We start from the raw sequence: 21,931 nt of genomic DNA on the forward strand, positions 1-21,931 counted from the left end.
AAAATGGTATAGTTATCCCAACTACAATATTAGTTCTCCATAGTCTACTGGTACTCAGGGCACAAAGAAGATAAAAATCTTAAAAGATTGTCCAGCACCAAACTTCTGGGAGTCTAGTCACCTGACTCAAGAAATGCTCATTTGCAGTTTTGAAATTCTTCAGCCAGGTTGAAGCCTCTAAAGGTTGATCAAAGCGCTGTTTGTTGTAGGTGGACTGCAGAAGATCCCGGCAGTTTTTCACCCAAAGATGAGCTAATCAAAAGGCAAAAGAAAACAAACTAGGCAGGAACTGACTGTATTCAACTCAAAATACTCTATGCTTCTTTAAGTTATGGGAGATGACTTTAGTTTCCCATATATATTTCTTAAAGCCTTCTTGCTTCAGAGGTTTACTTTTTGGTCTGGTCCATCTTAAATATTATCATTACACACAATACACAAATAAATGGATTAAAGGTCACCTCAGCTTCCTGGCAGTTTTTAAAGGCAGAAAATGTGGATGCAAACAACACTGAACAAAACAAGGAGGGATATATGAGAAGTATGAGAGTTTAAGTTTTTAAGATCCATGCTGACAACCTAGAATGCTGACAAACAGTACCATGTCAAAGGGTCTAAGGGTACTCAAAGTTGTTGGCTGATGGCAATAAAGCTTGTGGTGAACACTAAGGGGGGAGTTTATGCTCTTGGGCATTAGCTATCAAAGTGAGGATTGCTGCGCCAAAAAATACTTCATTCTAATTATCAAAAGGTTCCAAAACTAACTCAGACCAGCCTGTACCTGGAGCAAAGACTTCTCCCTTAGTTGTCAGAGCCCTGTCAGAAAATTGAAGCCACAATGTTACCACAGTAACAGAATAACTAACCCCAACATAGTGAGGGAAGTTCTTACCATCTGGAATATGCAGTATCAGCCAATCCTGTTTTGCACAGAAATGAATACTATGGCAAAGACTGAGGGTTTTTCCTGTTCCCTTCTCGCCATCTAAAGCACTTGCTGTTAAAGAAAACACCACCTTCCAGTAGTTGGGACTCCACGCTCCCAATGTGGGGGCCCGGGTTCCATCCCTGGTTGGGGAACTAGATCCTGCATGCCGCAACTAAAAGATCCCGCATGCCAGAACTGAAGATCTTGCATGCCGCAACAAAGATCACGTGTGCTGCAGCTAGGACCTGGCACAGCCAAATAAATAAATATTTTTTAAAATAATAAATTTATAAAAAAAGAGAAAGGAATAGTAGTTTCTTTTTTCTCACCAGGAATTGATTTAGGAATGGATGTGTGACGTAATTCTGGGCAATATGAAATGAGGGATGTCTGATGGAAGCTTCTGGGAAATTTTTCTTTGTTTTAAAAAAAAAAGAATGCAAGAAAGGAATGTTTACTTTTCTGGCCTTTGGACATGGCTCTGTGAAGATGAGATGTTTGGAGCTGCTGTAACCATTTTGTCAACATGAAGAAATCAACCTGGAGACAAAACCTAATATGGTGAGGATGACAGCAGAAAGATTAAAGGAATCTGAGTTCTCTCTTTTTTAAAAGAATATTCATTTGTTTGTTTTGGCTGCACCCGGTCCTGGTTGCAGCGCGCAGGGTCTTTAGTTTTGGCATGCCTGTGGGGTCTGGTTCCCCGACCGGGGATCGAGCCCGGGTCCCCCTCACTGGGAGAGCGGAGTCTTACCCACAGGACCACCAGGGAGGTCCTGGAATCTGAGTTCTTGATGACCTCAATGAACTGCTGAAATAACCAAACCTGAGCCTAAACCTGATGTTCCTGTTCCTTAGGCAAAAATCATTTATTACCTAAGCCATTGTGAGTTGGACTTTCTTCTTACTCAACTGCAAATGAAGTATCTTAAGTGATAAACTAAAACAGGAGAAACACAACATGAGATGAAGAATTGGGTCATTTTAGAGATGAGCCACCAAAAGTTGGAGTATGTTAATATGCTATTTAATATGTTCATACCTAATTCTTTTAAAAAAACCTGTTTTGACAGTACCACTAAAATAGATTACTTATGTCTTTTAAATTTAGGACTGCAAAAATCTCCAATTAGAGCAAGGAGTAAAAGAAACAAGTTCCTGAGGAAAATAAATTTAGTCAATTTTCAAAATATTAGAATTTTCATGCACTCTTACTACAGGAGTGTCAATTCTGACTTAACCCCTTCTGGCTAAAAATAAAGGTATTTTCTTAATTAAAAAAAAAAAAGAAAGAAAGAAAACACCACCGAAAGGGACACTTCAACTGTCAACAAATAAAGCATTTCTTCTTTTCCCACATTTGAGGAAGGAAAGCATTGGCTCAGATAGCCCAGGCAAGCAGGAAAGGATACAGAAAACGTATCGTACAGCTGGATGAGCAAAATTGGTGTTTTTCAGGTAATGCAGAAGCTCTAGGGCTGGTCTCCTTACCATCAGGCAAGCTTCATTGAATGTCTTCACCTAACAAAACAGGGAAAGAGGAAGGAGAGGGTGGGGTGTGGAACTTCTAGCCAGTTCTTGGTAATATACACTGAGTCCAACACAGCAACCATAGCATCAAATTGCCTATTTTTCATTTATTCAGTTAGGAGAGGTTGGTATTGAATTTGAAAATTTAGCCATGTAATTTAGCTAAAAATTAAAACACATTATCCCGCACCAAGTGTGTAACATTCAGCTTTTGATTATTTCTGTAAATGAAGCACAGATATTACATCAGTTAATTGAAATTTACAAATAATCCAGACATAACTATGTAACCTACTTAAGGTTGATATAAATATTAAAAGCGTGTAAAATGCTTAACAAAGCATCTGACACATGGTAAGCATCAAATAAATGTTAATTCTTTTAAATTTATTTTTAGCTAATTTTTCTTTTAAATTAAATTTAATTAATTAATTTATTTTTGGTTGCATCGAGTCTTAGTTGCGGCATGCAGGATCTTTCGTTGCGGCACGCGGGCTTCTCTCTAGTTGTGGCTCGTGGGCTCCAGAGTGCTTGGGCTCTGTAGTTGCGGCACGTGGGCTCTCTAGTTGGGGGGGCAGAGGCTCAGTAGTTGTGACGCGTGGGCTTAGTTGCCCCATGGCATGTGGGATCTTAGTTCCCCACGTTCCCTGCATTGGAAGGCAGGTTCTTAACCACTGGACCACCAGGGAAGTCCCTTTAGCTAATTCTTATAACTGTAGCCACCTAGACTTTTCTCTAGAACTTATATACATACCAGATCAGGAGCAGGTGTGACCAACTGCCCCACAGCTATGAGGCCATACCTGACACCACCAGTATACAGATACACCAGAGAACTGGCACACAAAATTCATTCCCTTTATGCCATCAGGAATAATTTGGTGGAAAAATTTGGGAAGCAGTGATATGTGTGAAAATGATTTGCAAATAAAGTATTTAATAATGTCTACTGATAAGAATAAGTACCTAACAAATACTATTCACAAGTATATCAGATAGGGATTAAGATAGTGTTGGTATTTTTTAAAGAAATCCTAACCAAACAATTGAATTGGAGAAGGACTTTGACAGGTAAGTTCAAACTTAATGGAAAGTGAAACCTTCAAAAACATGATACAGATATTAAAACAGAAATGCCGTATTAGGCAATATGACAGTACTAAAATACACAAACAATGGTGAGGGAGTTGGCCTTTACATAAATGGAAGTTATGGAAAGAATGTATGAGTAATTCCTTCCAAAGCACTGGTGGTTAACCATTCTGAAAGCAACCTGCAATAGTTAAAGTTAGGCCCTCAGAACTATGTTAGAGATTGTACTACGAATGTCTTGGGACAGTTTAAAGATGATTTCTTCTGACCGTGTCCTATTTCCAAACTTAACAAAATTTTTGATGACAAGCTGTCTATGGCCTAGAATTAGCCCCTTTACTGGTGTCTCATCTAACTTCTTGAAATAAAACACATTGAAGAAATGACATCCTCTGGTTTCTAAGCTAAAAATCACCTGCACAGTCAAGTTTGATATTTCAATAAGAAGGAATAATTTCTGAGGCTGAAACTAATTGAGCAGGAATTATCCAAAAGAACCAATTTTCCCAGGGACTTCCCTGGTGGTCTAGTGGGTAAGACTCCATGCTCCCAATGCAGGGGGCCTGGGTTCGATCCCTGGTCGGGGAACTAGATCCTGCGTGCATGCCACAACTAAGAGTCTGCATGACGCAACTAAGACCTGGCACAGTCAAATAAACAAATAAATAAATAAATAAATGTTTATTAAAAGTGTTAAAAAAAATTTTGCCAACAAACTCTGTTTGCAGTTAACTATGAATTCTTTCAATGGCTATAAAGCAATCCAAGATTACATTCTTTGGGTTGAATTTATGACCACAAAACTACATTTTCTGAAAACCCATGAGACTGAAGAAGAACAATGAATGATGCATCTAATCCAAATATCATTTCTATTTGGCTCAAAAATATATTATGTTTTTGCTTTTCTATACATATAAACTATTTTCATGATATTTTGCTAAGGCAAATATTAAATTCATTTTTAACAATTATTTGAAGTCTAAAGTTTCTAGAAATCTGTTGGGTAACACAAGGAAAAGAGTGGAATATTATTTATTTACTTAAGAATATTTTGCCTGGCTCCAAAAAGGATTTAAAGAGGTTAACTGCAGATAAGCATTTGCTTAAAGTAATTATAACAACAGCACTATTCACAAAAGATAATCAATAGCTCAATTTATCTGATTTGTTTTTAAGATTCAAATTAAATCTTTTATAGTTTTCTACTCACTTAATTCCACCCCTCTGCTATCAACAGCTTGTGTTATAAGCTCCCTCCAATTCCCTCCCCTGTTTTGAGCACCTGCATTACAAAGCGAGGAGGCAGGCCATGGGAGAATACAGTCTTCAGATCTTGGAAGGATATGTTGTAGTGCTGACCCTCATGCTGCTCCCCATGCTTGGCCTAGGAAATAAAAATGCAAACAGGTATAATGGATAGAGTGACAAAGACTTTGAAAAAGTGTCAAGGGCCTTCTAGACTGTAGTGAGGAAACACTTCTCTCTCAGAGCTGGAAAAGATATTCTTTCATTTCTTAGACAAAAAATGCTCGCTGTTGTCCCCAAGTCCACAGTGTATATATAAAGCTGATGTTGGCCTGAATGATGAAGCCAGTTGCTCGGCAACATAAACCCTAGATGTGGAAGGAGCAGAGACAAATCTTGCCATCTGGATTCTTCTGTGCTGTGCATAGAGATGATCCAGTCACGTGACAAGATCATCTGCATGCCACTGTTGCCATAGAAACCTCTGAGGAACTGGCAGATAAAGGGACTACAATTACAGGGAAAAGCTGAAAGGCAATTCAATGACTTCATTCACTTATTCTATTTCATTTTGTGCTTGTGAAAGTAGATGAACGCTAGAGACATAAATAAAACACACCCTGCTGAGATGGTGTTTTGGGTAATGAGTTATTTTTTTCCCTTCCACAAGCACAGCATATGTTAAGTTGGGGCAACTCAGAGGGCAGGGGTAGGGACAAAAAGGGAGAGAAAAGCTATTGGTTCCCTTCACATTTAAGCACAGACCATACAACTGATTTCATTTATAAGAGGCAACAATAATACTGAGGAAGGAGAAATCAGCATTTAGCCTAATGGGACCTGAAATAGAAAATGCAACACTGGATACTGCTGGAATCCTGGTTTCTACCGATAAACTTCACTTTAAATACTGCTCTTCTCAACAAATCAAGTTAGTTCCCTCTCCAGACACTAGGAAATCCACTTCGAAAGGTGGAAGATAGTACCAGATTGGTTATTAGGAAAACTATGTGGTCCTAGGCAAGTAAGTTGATTTTGTTAGGGTTCTCCATACCAGGGTTGGTAAACTATGGCTGGCTACACATTTTTGTAAATAAAGTTTTACTGGAACACAGCCAGGCCCATTTGTTTATGGCAGAGCTAAGTAGTTGTGACAGAGATCACTTTGGCTCATATGCCTAAAATATTTACTATATGATTCCTACAGGAAAAGTTTGCCAACCCATCATACACTAAGATCAATAATAACTACTAAATTTAACTTCTAAGGAACTGAGTAGTTCAGTATTTACTAGGTATCTACTCTATACCCAACAAAACCCTTGGCACAAAGTGAGTTCAATGGTAGGAATTAAACCAAAACAGATATGGACTGACCTGTCTGAGCTATGTTACCATAGTATCAGATAGGGATGGGGAAGATCAGGGTTCCAGAATGCTGTCTCAGGTACTGTCTGACTATATGTAAAAATCTGCTTAGCTTCTTTCAGTTTCAGTTTTTCTTATGTGTAAAATGATGGCAATACAAATTATAAGCCCTGAAAAAAACCCATATACACGTTAGCAACTCACCGGATCATTCTCACTGGTGCGGGAAATAGCTCTGGGACTCTCAATTGCAACCTGGTTATCCAGGTGAGCAGCAAGGCATTGGGGTGCCTGGGTCCCTATGTGCAAAAAACGTCCAGGGTCCAACTATAAAAGAAACCATTTTAGTGTTTTACAATTAATAGGCTTTTTACGCTTGCTACAACACAGAGGTTTTAAGCCATATCTGCCACAGGGAAAAATATCACTATCATGCATTTTAGTTTTATGTAAAACAGATCCTTGTTATTATTTATAATTCTCTAAGTCCAATCACATTATTCATACTCTGAATCTGTTCCAGCTTGTGTTGCTATGTCTGGGCTCTGTCCCATATGGAAACAATTCCGTTAGAGATTGTTCAGGAGCATAGCTCAGCCATTAACAACCTAACTCAGGAAACTTCATTTAATGCTCTTGCCTACAGTGATGAATGGTGGCCAGTATTGTACAATTCCCAGCTGTCTAGTAATCCTAGTCACCTCAGTTATTAGGGGATTAGTGCAACGTTCCTATTTGATAGGTATAATTACACTCCTTGCAACAATTTTCTTGCTAGCTGTGTCCTGAAATAAAGAATCTTTCATTAAGAACATGTAACGAGGGAGTGAGTAAAGCATCCAGCTAAGTGAAAATAAACTGCTCTACAGGCAACTCAGTGAACTGCACATGGAAACCTCAGAACTGGGAAAGGTTTGGGGAAGAGGATGAGATTTCAGGAGATAAATCTGAGAAAATGCTAACTGGAGAACTCCCAAGCTGAGTTTAAGGATAACAGGCCTTGTGTATAAGTGAAAAGATGCCAGTTACAAGAGAAAGATTAGAGTATGAATCCAGTAGAATGAGGAAAACAGGGTTGTGAGAGATGGCTGTAGAAAGGGAGCTGCTCGCTAGGTCAATAGATAGTATGAAAGCTGCCTGTATTTATATTTAGTCTCACCAAGCAGCTTCATGAGTGCAGAAAATGTATATTATTTTTGTACTACCTCTCATAACATTTATAACCATTTAACAAGACCTTTGACTTCCTGACAACTTTTTAACTGGTATCTTTAAATCTTTGACTCTTCATCTTTCACAGTCCAGAAGATTTGTCCTCCCAAATAGGTTTAACATTCAGCTAATCAGAAAGTTTGGATGGTTCCCTATTAATGTCAAAATAAGTCTCAAAGTCCTTAGCATGATAATTAAGGCCACTGCTATAAGTTCAACCTCCTTTTCTAGTCCTACTCCTTTATAAACTCTATACTCCAGCCAGCCAACCATGCTAAAACATGTTATTCACTTTCATGCCTTTATATTTCTGCTCATTCTATTTCAGCTTCCCTCTCTCCCTATTTAAATCTTACTCATCATTTAAGACTCACCTCAAATGTCATATCCTCTGTGAGGATTTGCCAGACACCTCCAGGCAAAAGCAATTATCTTTCCCTCTCTATAGATAGCACTTTCTTTGTATTGCATGCATTTTTACTCTGCCTTGAACTACATTCATGGCTTTTGTTAACTGAGTACCTATAAAATGCTAGGCAACAGAGTGTTATACACACATTATTTTTGAGCCAAGAATCCTAGAAGATAGGTAGAATATTACGCTGTTTTATTATGAGGGAAATCAAAGTTCAGGGAAGTTAAATAACTTTGTCTAAAGTCACAGAGTTGGTAGGTGATGAAATCAGAATTCAAATCCAAGTTTGTGGGACTCCAAAATCTTTATCCTTTTTATTGCATCATGTTATCTTACACACAAGTTTGTCTCCCATTTTAGGCCACACACACTTGAAAGAGAAAGGAAAGAGAAGGGATCAGGTTTTATTCATTTTTGTATCTCCTTCTCCAAGTACCCAGTGCACCACAAATACTTCATACTTGTGCCCTGGAATAAAAAAATCTTTCTTAGAGACATGATGAGATGGGGGAGTTTGTAAAGCATCTAGCTAAGTGAGAGTAAACTGCACTACACTGCAACTCAGTGAGCTGCACATATAAACCTCTGAACCAGAATTTGCATATTTAATGTAAAGTAATAGGGTAAAGTAATACAGTTGCTCCAACACTGTCTGCGAATGCAGAGACAGCAATGTTTATCACATGTACTCTATACCTCCCAGCCTCCCTTGCAGAAAGATTGGGGTCACATGATTAGTTCTGGCTAATGAGCTATCAACAGAAATAACTTGGGTCAATTCTAGTCAGAGCCAGTTAAGAGTGGGTATAAATTCTCTTTTTTCTCCTGCCATGGCAACCTTAAAACCTACATGCTGAGATGGCATCCCAAGATGACAAAACTGCATCCCTATGTCTATCCCCTCCCATATTTGCCTGTAAACCATTTTTTTTGGCAGCACTGCACAGCACGTGAGATCTTAGTTCCCCGACCAGGGATCGAACCCGTGCCTCCTGCAGTGGAAGTGCAGATTCTTAACCACTGGACCGAAAAGGAATTCCCTCCCTGTAAACCATTTTGGAAATATAGCAACATCAAGAGCAAAACAAAACATATACACACAACACAAACAATATCATGTGTTGAGTTAAGCCAATAAGAATTCAAGGCCTGTTACCTCCATAGGATCTGAACAATACACCCTACAATGTTCTCAATTCTACTGGAGAGAAAGCATCATGTCTCTAAATAAAGTAGCAGTCAAGTGGAAAATTAAAGATATTCAAGGACCACAGGGTGGTGCTATTTCTACAAGAAACCTTTGACTTTTTAGTTAAATGTTTTTTGCAGCAAATTAAAAGCTAGCAAAATGGATTCCTTACTTCTTCGTGTCATACATGGCAACACCCAGCTAGTCTCTTGTCTCCAGGGAAAACAACCATATGTACAACTGCCTCTGCACCGTTCCAGAATGAAAATCATGCAGTTCTTGATAGAAGGGCATTCACGAGCCAATAAAGAAGGTAACTCTAAACTAATCTACAAAAAGCATAAAATCTTCTCACTGACATTCCTCTGTACTTTGGACTCAGGTCTTTCTTGTTTGCTATAAAGGAAGAAGAAATTGTAGCCTTTTAATATAATAAGTTGGGGCCAGAATCCATCCCTTTGTTGATCTTTGCTTTTTCATATTGTTTTATAAAAATGGGTTATTTTGGGCTTCCCTGGTGGCGCTGTGGTTGAGGGTCCGCCTGCCGATTCAGGGGACACGAGTTCGTGCCCCGGTCCAGGAAGATCCCACGTGCCGCGGAGCGGCTGGGCCCGTGAGCCATGGCCGCTGAGCCTGCGCTCCGCAACGGGAGAGGCCACAACAGTGAGAGGCCCGCGTACCGCCAAAAAAAAAAAAAAAAGGGTTATTTTATGTACATAGGTTTGTCATGAATCCCTGGAAAAAAGGTGAATCCTATAAGAGGAAGGGCTCCTTTTTAAGGAAATCTAATCTGTAATTAAATGATCAGATGGAAGTGACTAAGCCCTTCCAGCTCAGTTCTCATCCTTTAGGACATAACTCTGGTAGGATTTCCTCTGGACCCTACTAATCCAGGTTAGGTGCTTCACCATGCTATAACAATCATTTATTCATGATCCCACTACTGGACTTCCAGGTCCTGAAGAAAACATGGACCATAAAATGCAATACAGCACAGTGGTTAAGGCCACAGGCTATGAAGTCAGACAGACCTGGTATCTAGTCTGGGTTAGACAACTTCACAGCGTGTTACCTCAGGCAAGTTACTTAGCCTTTCTAATTCTAAATTTCTGCATCTGTGAAACAAAAATATTATCTACCTCAGGGGTTGATCATGAAGACTAAGAGAAATAAAGCACTTAGCACAGTGCCTGGCACATAATGAATGCCCAACAAACAGTAACCACTGGGACTTCCCTGGTGGCACAGTGGTTAAGAATCCGCCACGGGTTCGAGCCCTGCTCCAGGAAGATCCCACATGCTGCAGAGCAACTAAACCTGTGCGCCACAACTACTGAGCCCATGCTCTAGAGCCCGTGAGCCACAAGTACTGAGCCCATGTGCCTAGAGCCCGTGCTCTGCAACAAGCCCACGCACTCCAAGGAAGAGTAGCGCCTGCTCGCCGCAACTAGAGAAAGCCTGTGCACAGCAACGAAGGCCCAACGCAGCCAAAAATAAATAAATAAATTTAAAAAACAACAACAAAAAAGACCCAAATAGTAACCATTATTAGTGAAATGAGTCATCTTAGAATCCTGAGTATCTGCCATAAGGAAGGTGCTGAAAAACTATTTGCTAAATAAATGAGAGAATGAAGTAAAGCAACAGAACAGTCTTTCTTACATATGATTTTATTATTTTAATCAACTATCAACTATCAGAAATCAGCAACTTAGGGCTTCCCTGGTGGCGCAGTGGTTGAGAGTCCGCCTGCCGATGCAGGGGACATGGGTTCGTGCCCTGGTCCAGGAAGATCCCACACGCCGCGGAGCAGCTGGGCCCGTGAGCCATGGCCGCTGAGCCTGTGCGTCCAGAGCCTGTGCTCCGCAATGGGAGAGGCCACAACAGTGAGAGGCCCGCGTACCGCCAAAAAAAAAAAAAAGAAAAAAGAAATCGGCAACTTATTTTTTTTTAAATACTTCATGAAGGGATGATAACCATTGACCCAAATGGAGAATAATGATAATCATTGACCCAACTGCACTTAAGCTTATTTATCTCCTTTAAAAAAAAGTCAGTTCTCCTATGATAGGGTAAATTCCCAAGCGCAACTATTCTACTAAGACCTGTTATTGGATTTTTAAAAGGCAGTTGGGAGTGAAGTGTATGGGCAGAGAAATGGAATTGTGACTGTTCTTTTTTTTTTTTTTTTTTTTTGCGGTACATGGGCCTCTCACTGTTGTGGTCTCTCCCGTTGCGGAGCACAGGCTCCGGATGTTCAGGCTCTGCGGCCATGGCTCATGGGCCCAGCCACTCCGCGGCACGTGGGATCTTCCCAGACTGGGGCACGAACCCGCGTCCCCTGCATCGGCAGGCGGACTCTCAACCACTGCGCCACCGGGGAAGCCCGTGACTGTTCTTTTGAGCAAAACTAGTCAGCTGAAGTTCTCCAGAGCATTTTATTCTGGATACAATCAATCCAGAAAAGAAATCCACCTAAAGACAGTTTACACAAAGCACTTAGGTCAGTCGGGACTCACCTTATGGACGCTGGAGATAAGCCTTGTCATTCCTTTCAGCATTATCCCTGCACTTTTAAAAAAAAGTGAAAAGGTAAGCCACAACTGGGAAAAGATATTTGCACAACGGATTAGTATCTAGAATAAATAATGCCTTTAAATTGATTTAAAAAATGAGCAGAAGACACGAACAGATATTTCACAGAAAAGGGAACACAAGTGGCTAGTAAACCCATGGGAAGAGTTCGACCCTTATGACAAATCAGGGAAATGTAAATTAAAACCACAATGAGATACCATCCACAACCATCATATTGAGAAAAATGAAAAAGACAACAGCAAATGTTAAAGAGGCTGTGAAGCACTGGGAAGTTTCCTATACTGTCAATGGAATTATAAATACAAATATCTTAGAAAACAAATTTGACATTATCTGTAAAGTTGAAAAGGTACATGTCTATGGCCCAGGTATTCTACTCCTTCATATTTATTTTAGAAAAACACATATACATGTACACTGGGAAATATGTATCACAATGTTCATAGTAGTAGAATATGAATTATCAGAAACTGTAAAAAGCCCAAATGTCCATTGATAGAAGAGTGGATAAACGGAGATATGGTCACGCAATAGATGCCATACAAAAGTAAAAAGAATAAACTGCAGTTACATGTAAGACATAGATGGATCTCAAAAACTAATGCTGAGTGAAAACTGTAATATACAGAATGATATAATTTATATGAAACTCAAAAACTTAAATCCTAATTATCTGGAGAATACACATATATGTAATAAAACTGAAAGAGAAAGGCAAGAGAATGATAAGCACACATTTAGAATAATGCTTACCCTTAGGGAAGAGGTAAAGGGACAAGATTGGGGCAGGTCACACAAAGGAATTGTAATGATCTATTTCAAATGATGGATAATAGATATGAGTATTTGCTTTATTATTTTTATACCATGTGTGCTATATTTATTCATTTGTATGTTGGAAGTATTTAACTAAAAAACCCTAATCATGTGGGAGCTAAAAAATGTTTAAAATACTTAAATGCAACTCTCAATATTCACTAGTAGACAGCATAACTAAATCAAATCTCCAGGTAACCACCTACTTCATTTTGGCTAATAATTTTCACCTTACATCCAAAATCTTTAAAGCAGCAGCAACAACAGTGTTACACCCATTTATTCAACAGTAACAACAACAACAGAGTCGCACCCATTTATTCAACAGTTACTGAGCACCTATTATGTGCCAGGGCCTGTGAATAAGATGGTGAACAAAGCTGTTCAGTCCCTGACCCAACAGAGCTTATAGTATGGTTAAGAGATGACACAAACTCCTCTGAATCCTATCTCCTTTTAGTTTTCAAGTTTACTATTTCTTTTAGAAACTGCTTATTTTCCCATCAACCTCTTTCCATTTTAAGAGTTTGTGGAAGAACAGCTTAAGACCACTCAGTGGCTGTTCCTACTCATTCAGTGGCCTGAGCAGTGGGAGCTGCAAACCAGTCTTCAGTGGCAGGCTGAGCACTCCGGTCTTCAGCAGGGAACTGCTGAATAGGCACAGGGAGCACCTGCACACCTTCGGACCAGTCTGCCGCCTCAGGTTGAGCAGCAGTGAACTCAGGAGCTGGAGCAGCCCATTCACCCTGAAATTCCTCCTTGGTCACAGTCTTCTCAGCTGCCACCTGCTCTTCCTTTTCAATCTCTTCAGGAACTCTGTAGAAGTAGAGATCAGGCATGACCTCCCATGGGTGTTCACGGGAGATGGTGCCACGCATGCGCAGAACTTCACATCAGACTCACTGAGTGAGCTCCCTTGTTGTTGCATGGGATGGCAATGTCCACATAACGCAGAGGAGAGTCTGTGTTACACAGAGTAATGGTGGGCAGGTTAATGTAAAAGGCCTCTGTGAGAGACTGGTCAGCCCTGGGATCAGTAACCAACCAGAAGCCTCGGCTCCTGGAAGGCTGCCTGGATCTGGTTAGTGAAGCCTCCAGGAGTGAAGCGGCCAGCAATAGGAGTAGCTCCAGTGACAGCAGCAAACTTCAGCACAGCTTGCTGGAGGATATGACACTGACATCAGCTGGGTTTTCAATGGCAACAATGGCACCAGCTGCCAAGAGAAGCTTCTCTCAGGTTCTCTTCAGATTTATGATGTAGATGCCATCACTGTTCCTTTTGTAGATGTACTGTTCCATTTGGAAGTCAAGGTTGGTGCCACCTAAGTGGGTTCCAGCTACAAGAAATTTGAGGACATCCTTCTCCTTCATTTGCAGGACATCAAGGGCTCTGGACATTGTGAAAGTTTCCCTTTAAGTTACAAGGGAATCCAGAACAATGCCGTACAGACCCCGTCTGGGTAGCGCGGAAAAGGCAAGTTTACTTTTTAATAAAGATGCAAAGCATTCCTTAATTCAGTCATTCAAAAATGTGTTTTGTGTTTTCACGTGCCCACACTATACAGACTACACAGTGGTGAACAAGACTGGCATGGTCTCTACTGGCCTGCCTCACATTTACATGTGGGATTGCAGGGCTCCTTTGCTGTGTTTGAAAACCAAAAGTTCTAGAGCAGCAGTTCCCAAAATGAGTTTGGTGAATACTAACTAGTCATAAAATGCACCAATGTTCTCTGGCCAAAGAAATTTGAAAATGCTATATAGTTATTCACTTCTTGAATAATTATAATATATGCACATATTCACAAATTTAAAGGCTTTGGGGAAAACTATAGTTAAGAGACTTCATTTTAATCCAATTTACTTGGCCTTGGAACCCTTGGAACTTCCCTTGTTGCAAAATACTATTAATAACATTCTCCTGGCTGCTAGTGGAAGGGCTGCTGCTGTGCAGTAAGGTGGCGACTGTGAGCATGTGCCCAGGCGTGAGGATGAATTCTACTAGGCCACAGGCAGGGTTGAGGTCCCCTCTGTTCCCTGTTCTTCAACGGTTCTCCTTTGTTCTGCCTTACACTGCCTCTACTGCTGTCCACCACTGTCCAACGCCCACCACCACCACCTGCTGCCTAATCCAACTGTGCAGAGAAGAGCTAACAGAGCAAGTCTAAGACTGCTGTCCTTAGAAAGGCCTGGTTGCAAGTTTGCCCTTTAGCTGGTGTCTCAGAACTTGGATTTCAGGAGAGTTCCCACCATTCCCAGAACTGGTAAGAGTGGGTCACTGTGCCTCAACTATTTATACAAACAACATGGTTTACATTAAACACCTGCTTTCCTTCTGAGAGTCTGGAAATTTACTACATGCGAGGCTGATAATGACTATATGACCAGCCCCAATAGAAACCGTGGGCACTGAGACTCTGTTGATAGTTTCCCTGGGTGGCAACATTTCACGTGTTGTCACAAGTTTTTGCTGAAGGAATCAAGTGTGTCTAATGTGATTCTACTGGGAAAGGACTCTTGGAAACTTATACCTGGTTTCCTCCAGATTTTGCCCAACGTGCCTTTTCCCTGTGCTGATTTTGCTCTGTATCCTTTTGCTGTAATAAATCATAGCTGTAAGTAGGACTATGTGCTGACCTCTGAGTCCTCCTAGGGAATCACAGAACCTGGAGGTAGTTTTGGCAACGACTGACACAACCACCCAGTGCCCAACACTACCCAGCATCGATCTCTACCTTATACCCACCATCACCTGGTACCCAACACCACCATCTTTGACCAGCTCAGTTTTCTTAACCCCAGTTCTTCTCAATCCTCCCCTATTTCAATTACTTCAACTCCCTGCCTCCAACACTGTCCTCCCCGATCCGTGATCAGCTAACTCTCATACCAATTCTAACCCTCTGTATCAGCTGATTTCCAACCCTAAGCCCTCTACCTAACCTCAAGTTTCCCAACTTCCGAACTACTCAAGACCCCAATGCCACTCCAACAGGATCTGGCCTACCCAACCCTGCTCCCTAGATCTTCTCAATGTGCCCTGGTACAACCACTGTTATGAGACAGCTGTGGGCTGCAGCTCTGGAGGGAGGTAGTGTCCTAGAAAGAGTGGGTGACATGGTCCTGAGGTCACTACTTCTTCCTCCAGGTATGCCTGTGGTCATTGAGGCCATTACTCTGGCTATGTTTTAGAGATTATGGGAAATGCTGGTCAGGAAAATGTGACTAGCTTTCCATCTTGTATCCTGTCATCTTGTATCCATATTACAACATTGGGTCTACTAGCCTCCATCCTTGAACTTCTCCAATCCATCCTTTCCACTGAAGTCTGGCTCTTAAAACCCTTCAATGTTTTCCTACTGCTTTTAAAGGTAAATTACACACATACATACACACACACACACACACACACACACACACACACACACACACGGCTTATATAACAATAACAGAAGATACTTTAAGAAAAAAGGGGGGGGGTGAATCTCAAAAGTCTGATCTCAAAGCAGACAATCCAGACTAAACCACATTTTCCATGTTCTTTAAAATATCTGTAAGTAGAAAAAAATCCTATTGACAGGCCAAATGAAAGCAGAAGAATGGAATATTTGCTCATTCTACATTCCAAGACATATACAAATCAGGGCACTGCAAGAAAAAGGTTCAAAGCCACTAATACTATGAAAAAATTGAGTAATGATTTCTCCTTTCGGTTTTTTCATATCCTTTGAATGTCGATTTGCAGAGTACAAGTTAACCACATTGTAACTGGAAGGCAGATAAAGGACAGGTTTCCTATTAAAACCGACTGATGGGGCTTCCCTGGTGGCGCAGTGGTTGGGAGTCCGCCTGCCGATGCAGGGGACACGGGTTCGTGCCCTGGTCCGGGAGGATCCCACATGCCGCGGAGCAGCTGGGCCCGTGAGCCATGGCCACTGAGCCTGCGCATCCGGAGCCTGTGCTCCGCAACGGGAGAGGCCACAACAGTGAGAGGCCCGCGTACCGAAAAAAAACAAAAAAAACCACTTCTCTAATATTGTTCAACTGTCATCATTCTGAGACTCTACCTGTTGTCTATTTCTACTATTTCAAGGAAGCAGAGTCCTCCCTCCAATCCCAGTCATTCTTTGTTTAAAGGGTGGATAGGGACTTCCCTGGTGGTCCAGTGGTAAAGAATCCGCCTTATAAGGCAGGGGATGCGGGTCCGATCCCTGGTCAGGGAACTAAGATCCCACGTGCTGCGGGGCAACTAATGCCGCGTGCCTCAACTAGAGTCTGCGAGCCGCAAATTACAGAGCCCATGCGCTCTGGAACCCACACGCCACAACTAGAGAGAGAAAACCTGCATGCCACAACTAGAGAGAAGCCCGCACGCTGCAACGAAGATCCCGCATGCCACGACTAAGACCCAATGCAGCCAAAAATAAATAAATAAAAAATAAATCTTAAAAAAGAAAGAAAGAAAGTGTGGATAAAACAAATCCCAGAGACAAATAATTCCTTAGTCTTTAAACCCTTTGAAGTGTTTTCAGGTACACTTGTAAGGGACATTCACTCACTATTGTATTTAAAGTTCTGTCACCCTTCTGACAAAACTTTCTGGCTAGTGTTAGAGCTCTCTTTCTTTAAAAAGAAAAAAAAAAAGTACTGTCACATAGGCCAAGTGTACACTGAAAAGGAAGTCAGAAAAAGCCTGTACCAAACTTAGAAAGGTATCCCAAAGGCTATATGCTAACACTTCAGTGGTCACAAAAATCATAGATTATTTTTTAAATTAAACATTTACTATTGAGATATTTATATATTCACAGGCAAGTGAAAGAAATAATACATGTTCCATGTATCCTTTACCCAGTTTCCTCCAATGGTAACATCTTGCAAAACTATAGTACAATATCACAACCAGGATATTGACCTTGATACAGTCAAAATACAGAACATTTCCATCACTTTAAGGATCCCTCGTGTGGCCCTTCTACAGCCTCCAGCACTTCCCTCCCACAACCCTCCCATTCCTTAACCCATGACAACCACTAATCTGTTCTCTATTTCTGTAATTTTTTCATTTCAAGCATGTTATATAAATGAAATCATATGGTATGCAACCTTTTAATATCAGCTTTTCCCATTCATCATAATTTTCTGGAAATTCATCTAGGTTGTGTGTTACATGCATCAATAGTTTTTCTTTTAATCCTGAGTACTATTCCACGGTATGAATGTGCCTGTTTGTTTAACCATTCATCCATTGAAGGACATCTGGGCTGTTTCCAGGTTTTGGGTATTACGAATAAGCTGCAATGAAACATTTGTGTACAGATTGTGTGAGGAGAATCAAATTCTTCAGGTTAAGGTGATCTAGTTCAAGAACTGAATTAATGCTACAATGATCTGAATAATAATAATAGTATTTTTCAGAAACAGGCTCTATATTAAGCAATTTATAGGCACTGTCTCACAACACAATCCTATGAAGTAGATATTACATCCATGTGAAAATAGGGATGGACAGACTAACTTGCCCGAGGGTATATAGCCTAAAAGTGACAGTTCTGGAATTCAAACCTATGTTTGACTCTGCAGCCTTTGCCATTAGTCACTGTGTATATTGTATTATCAATTATCAAGTGCCTGAACATTTCCACTGATGGGGAACTCACAAAGCAGTCCTGCTTTTATGTAAAGTTCTTTCACAATCTGAGGTGAAATGTCTCCTTGTAGCTTCCATTCACTATCCCAGCCTTTCTCTTTGGTTTTACAAGCTACCTTCCATGTGATAAACTGAAGGTAGTTATGTCCCCTATTTTTTCTTTTCCAGGGTAAATGTCTTCAGTTTCTCAAAGCAATCATCATACAAGTCCTTTATATTACTCATCAATACTCTTCAGCTATCATCTATCTTTTTTTAAAATAAATTTATTTATTTAATTTTTGGCTGCATTGGGTCTTCACTGCTGCACGCGGGTTTTCTCTAGTTGCTGAGAGTGGGGGCTACTCTTTGTTGTGGTGTGCGGGCTTCTCACTGCGGCGGCTTCTCTTGTTGCGGAGCATGGGCTCTAGGCGCACAGGCTTCAATAGTTGTGGCACACGGGCTTCAGTAGTTGTGGCTCGCGGGCTCTACAGTGCAGGCTCAGTAGTTGTGACGCATGGGCTTAGTTGCTCCACGGCATGTGGGATCTTCCCGGACCAGGGCTCAAACCCATGTCCCCTGCATTGGCAGGCGGATTCTTAACCACTGCACCACCAGGGAAACCCTCACCTATCGTTTTTAGATTTTATATTTTCAAGAGTAACTATTTTGTTATTCTATAACACCACTGTTTCATTGACAACACAGCTTACTAACATCATCAGTTCTTTCTTTCTTTCTTTTTTAAACAAATATTATTATCTAACAAAATCGCAGCAGCCCTTTTAATGGAAATTGTCAAGCTGATCTCAAAATTCATATGAAAATGCAATGGACTCAGAATAGTATATAAAACCTTGAAAAATAAAGAACAAGGTTGGAGGGCTCACATTCCTGATTTCAAAACTTACAAAGCTACAGAAATCAAGACAGTGTGGTATTAGCATATGCCTATAGATCATATATGTCTGACCCATATGTCTACAGATCAATGGAACAGAGTTGAGAATTCAGTAATAAACTCTTATATCACAGTCAGTTGATTTTTAACATGGGTGCCAAGAAAATTCAATGGGAGAAAGCACATTTCTTTTCAAGAAATGTTGCTGGGACAGTAGAATATCTACAAGTAAAAGAATGAAATTGGACCCCTACCTCACATCACACACAAAAATTGACTCAAAATACATCACAGACCTAAATCAAAGTGCTAAAACTATGAAACTCTTCGAACACATATAGGAATAAATCTCCACGACCTTGGATTAGGCAATGGTTTCTTAATGATGCCAGAAGTAACAAAAATAAAAAAGATACTTGGACTTCATCGAAATTAAAAATTTCTGCTTCAAAGGATACCATCAAGAAAGTAAAAGACAGGAAATCCTCTGGCAGTCCAGTGGTCAGGACTCAGTGCTTTCATAGCCAGGGCTTGGTTCAATCCCTGGTGGAGTAACTAAGATCCAGCAAGCCTCTCAGCGTAGCCAAAAAAAAAAAAAAAAAAAAAGAAAGTAAAGGACAACCCACAGAATGGCAGAAAAGATTTGCAAGTTATATATCTAATAAAGGACTTATATCCATAATATATTATACAAAGAACTCTTTACAACTCAACAATAAAAAGAAAATGTAACTCAAAAATGGGCAAAGAACTTAAAGTTTCTCCAAAGAAGATACACAATGGCCAATAAGCACATGAAAAGATGCTCAACACCATTAGTCATTAGGAAAATGCAAATCAAAAACACAATATGATACCACTTCACACTCACAAGGATAGCTAATATCAAAAAGAACAGACAATAACAAGTAATGGGGAGGATGTAGAAAAATTGGAATCCTCATACATTGCTGCTGGAACTGTAAAATGGTGCAGCCACTTTGGAAAACTGTTTGGTATTTCCTCAAAAGTTTAAATGTGGATTTACCAAATGACCCAGCAATGGAGTCCAAGCTCGCTCTGCTCGCTGCATGACAGGTCAACAAGTCGGAGACAAGGTGTTGAGACAAGGAATATGACTTTATTCGGAAAGCCGGCAGACCAAGATGGCAGACTAAAGTCTCAAAATAACTATCTTATCCGGGTTTGGATGCCAGTTTCTTTCACAGCACAGAGAAGGGGAGGAGATGAGGAAGTAAAAAGGCCATAAGTTTTGCAAATATCACCTGGAATGGCCAGCCTCGGGGAGGGGAGGTGTTAATTTCTTCTTTCTTGTAGCCATCCACAGGTGGACAGGGGCCGGATGTTTCCCTGAACAAACCAAATGTTTCCCTTTGGTTTAACATTCAGGCATTTGGGGCCGGTTCCCCGAGGCAGGCCATTATGTATAGACAGTATCCTTTTAGTGAACAACAACAGCGGAAAACAAAGGTTAAAGTAAAAGAAACAGACCCAACATGCACTGCTGCTGTAACAAATTACCACAAACTTGGTGTCATAAAACAACACAAATTTGTCATCTTAGAGTTCTGTGGTTTAGAATTCCAAAATCAAAGTGTCGGCAGGACTGTGTTCTTTCTGGATGCTCTAAGAGAGAATCTGTTTTCTTGACTTCTCTAGGTTTTAGAGGTTGCCCTTTCACCTTCAAAGCCTACAACAGTTGGTCAAGTCTATGTCTTACTGCCTCACTCTGACAGTCTCTGGTCTCCCTCTTCCACCTTTAAAGAACTCTTGTAATTACAGTGGGTCTACAAGATAATTCAGGATAATCTCCCTATTTTCAGGTTAGCTGATTAGTAACCTTAATTTCCTTCTGCCATGTAACATAATGTGTTTACTGGTTCCAGGGATTAGGACACGGACATCTTTGGAGAGGAACCATTATTCTGTTTTCCATACCATCCTTGGTTCAAATAATTCAGGGTTCATTCATTCAATAAGGTCATTTTATTGAGCACTTAATATATCTTAGTCTCTGGTAGGCACTGGAGCATAAAAGAACTGAATACGATCTTACTTGTCTATAGTTAGCTGACAATTCATGAATCAGTGCAGTTACCCAAAGCTAGTTAAAGACAGAGACTGTAAGTAACTTTCTTTATATACAAGTGTAGTGGAATTCCATTAAAGGTGTTTTTTCTTTTTAGCATATGCAATTATGTTGCTAATGAGAAATTTACTATGAAGGCAATGTGGTATAGTGAAAAAAGTTAAGTTTTTAAGAGACAGGCAAATTGAAGTCTAAAGACAGTTACCCAACTTCCTTGAGCCTCAGCCTTCTCATCTGTAAAATGGGGGTAAGATGATCTATTTCAAAGTGTTGTATAAGGATTAAACAGGAACACAAGTTCTCTTGGCATGGTATTCCACAAATGTTAATTCTCTTTCTCTTCTCATATTTTAAGTATCTAACATTCATTTCAACATTTCCATGACTTGCTTTGCACTAGACTACAAAAGAATATAAAAGAAACGTTACATAGTCCCTGACCTCAAATTAAAAGTGTTCTTGGTAGGGTAACACACCTGCATACATGACACAATAAAAAAAAAGATCAATGGCTCCTAAATGGCTCCATGAAAAAGTTGGGACTTAAGGTTAGGAAAAGCAAATATATAGTGAGGTAATTAAGGCGGATTTCCCTTTAAAAAAAAAAAGCAAACAAATAAAACCTGATCCATATTTTGAAATATAATATGTTAAGGGGGAAATTTAGGAGTGTCTACTTGAACTTTAGAGCTTGAATAGGCCTTTGAGATTAAGCTAGTACAGTGATTTTCAAACTATTCCCAAATCCCTACAAGTCCACAGATGTGAAGGAAAAGGGAAACCCAAGTGGATCCCTCACCTAATTTATTCAGTTTACCCACTGGGTGAAACTAACGCTTACTAGAATAGAAGAAAGCTTTGGAATTATCTGTGGATTTTAATAGTCCATAGTTCTCCTGAATTCAATCATCAAGAA

At 40.3% G+C, this 21,931-nt stretch overlaps 1 protein-coding gene and 1 pseudogene across 4 annotated transcripts in view; both read right to left on the reverse strand.

Annotated features, from left to right (window-relative positions):
• DAP3 (death associated protein 3) overlaps window positions 1-21,931 on the reverse strand; it is a gene marked incomplete at its 5' end in the record, with an annotated part of 29,339 nt that overhangs the window by 6,355 nt on the left and 1,053 nt on the right. For 2 of the 3 annotated variants that reach the window (XM_082650666.1, XM_082650665.1), the window contains 6 exons: window positions 122-252; window positions 893-985; window positions 2,341-2,449; window positions 4,836-4,937; window positions 6,371-6,493; window positions 11,502-11,553. In XM_082650666.1, coding sequence (XP_082506792.1) covers window positions 122-252; window positions 893-985; window positions 2,341-2,449; window positions 4,836-4,937; window positions 6,371-6,493; window positions 11,502-11,543 — 600 coding nt within the window. The remainder of the gene's footprint in view (window positions 1-121; window positions 253-892; window positions 986-2,340; window positions 2,450-4,835; window positions 4,938-6,370; window positions 6,494-11,501; window positions 11,554-21,931) is intronic. The other variant, XM_082650667.1, reaches the window with a different exon arrangement.
• On the reverse strand, window positions 12,939-13,794 carry LOC309825558 (small ribosomal subunit protein uS2-like; annotated as a pseudogene). Its single transcript has one exon. The product of its transcript is annotated as a small ribosomal subunit protein uS2-like (transcript).

Source organism: Grampus griseus (genome assembly GCF_964374135.1).
Source record: "Grampus griseus genome assembly, chromosome: 1".
Classification (NCBI taxonomy): Eukaryota; Metazoa; Chordata; class Mammalia; order Artiodactyla; family Delphinidae; genus Grampus; species Grampus griseus.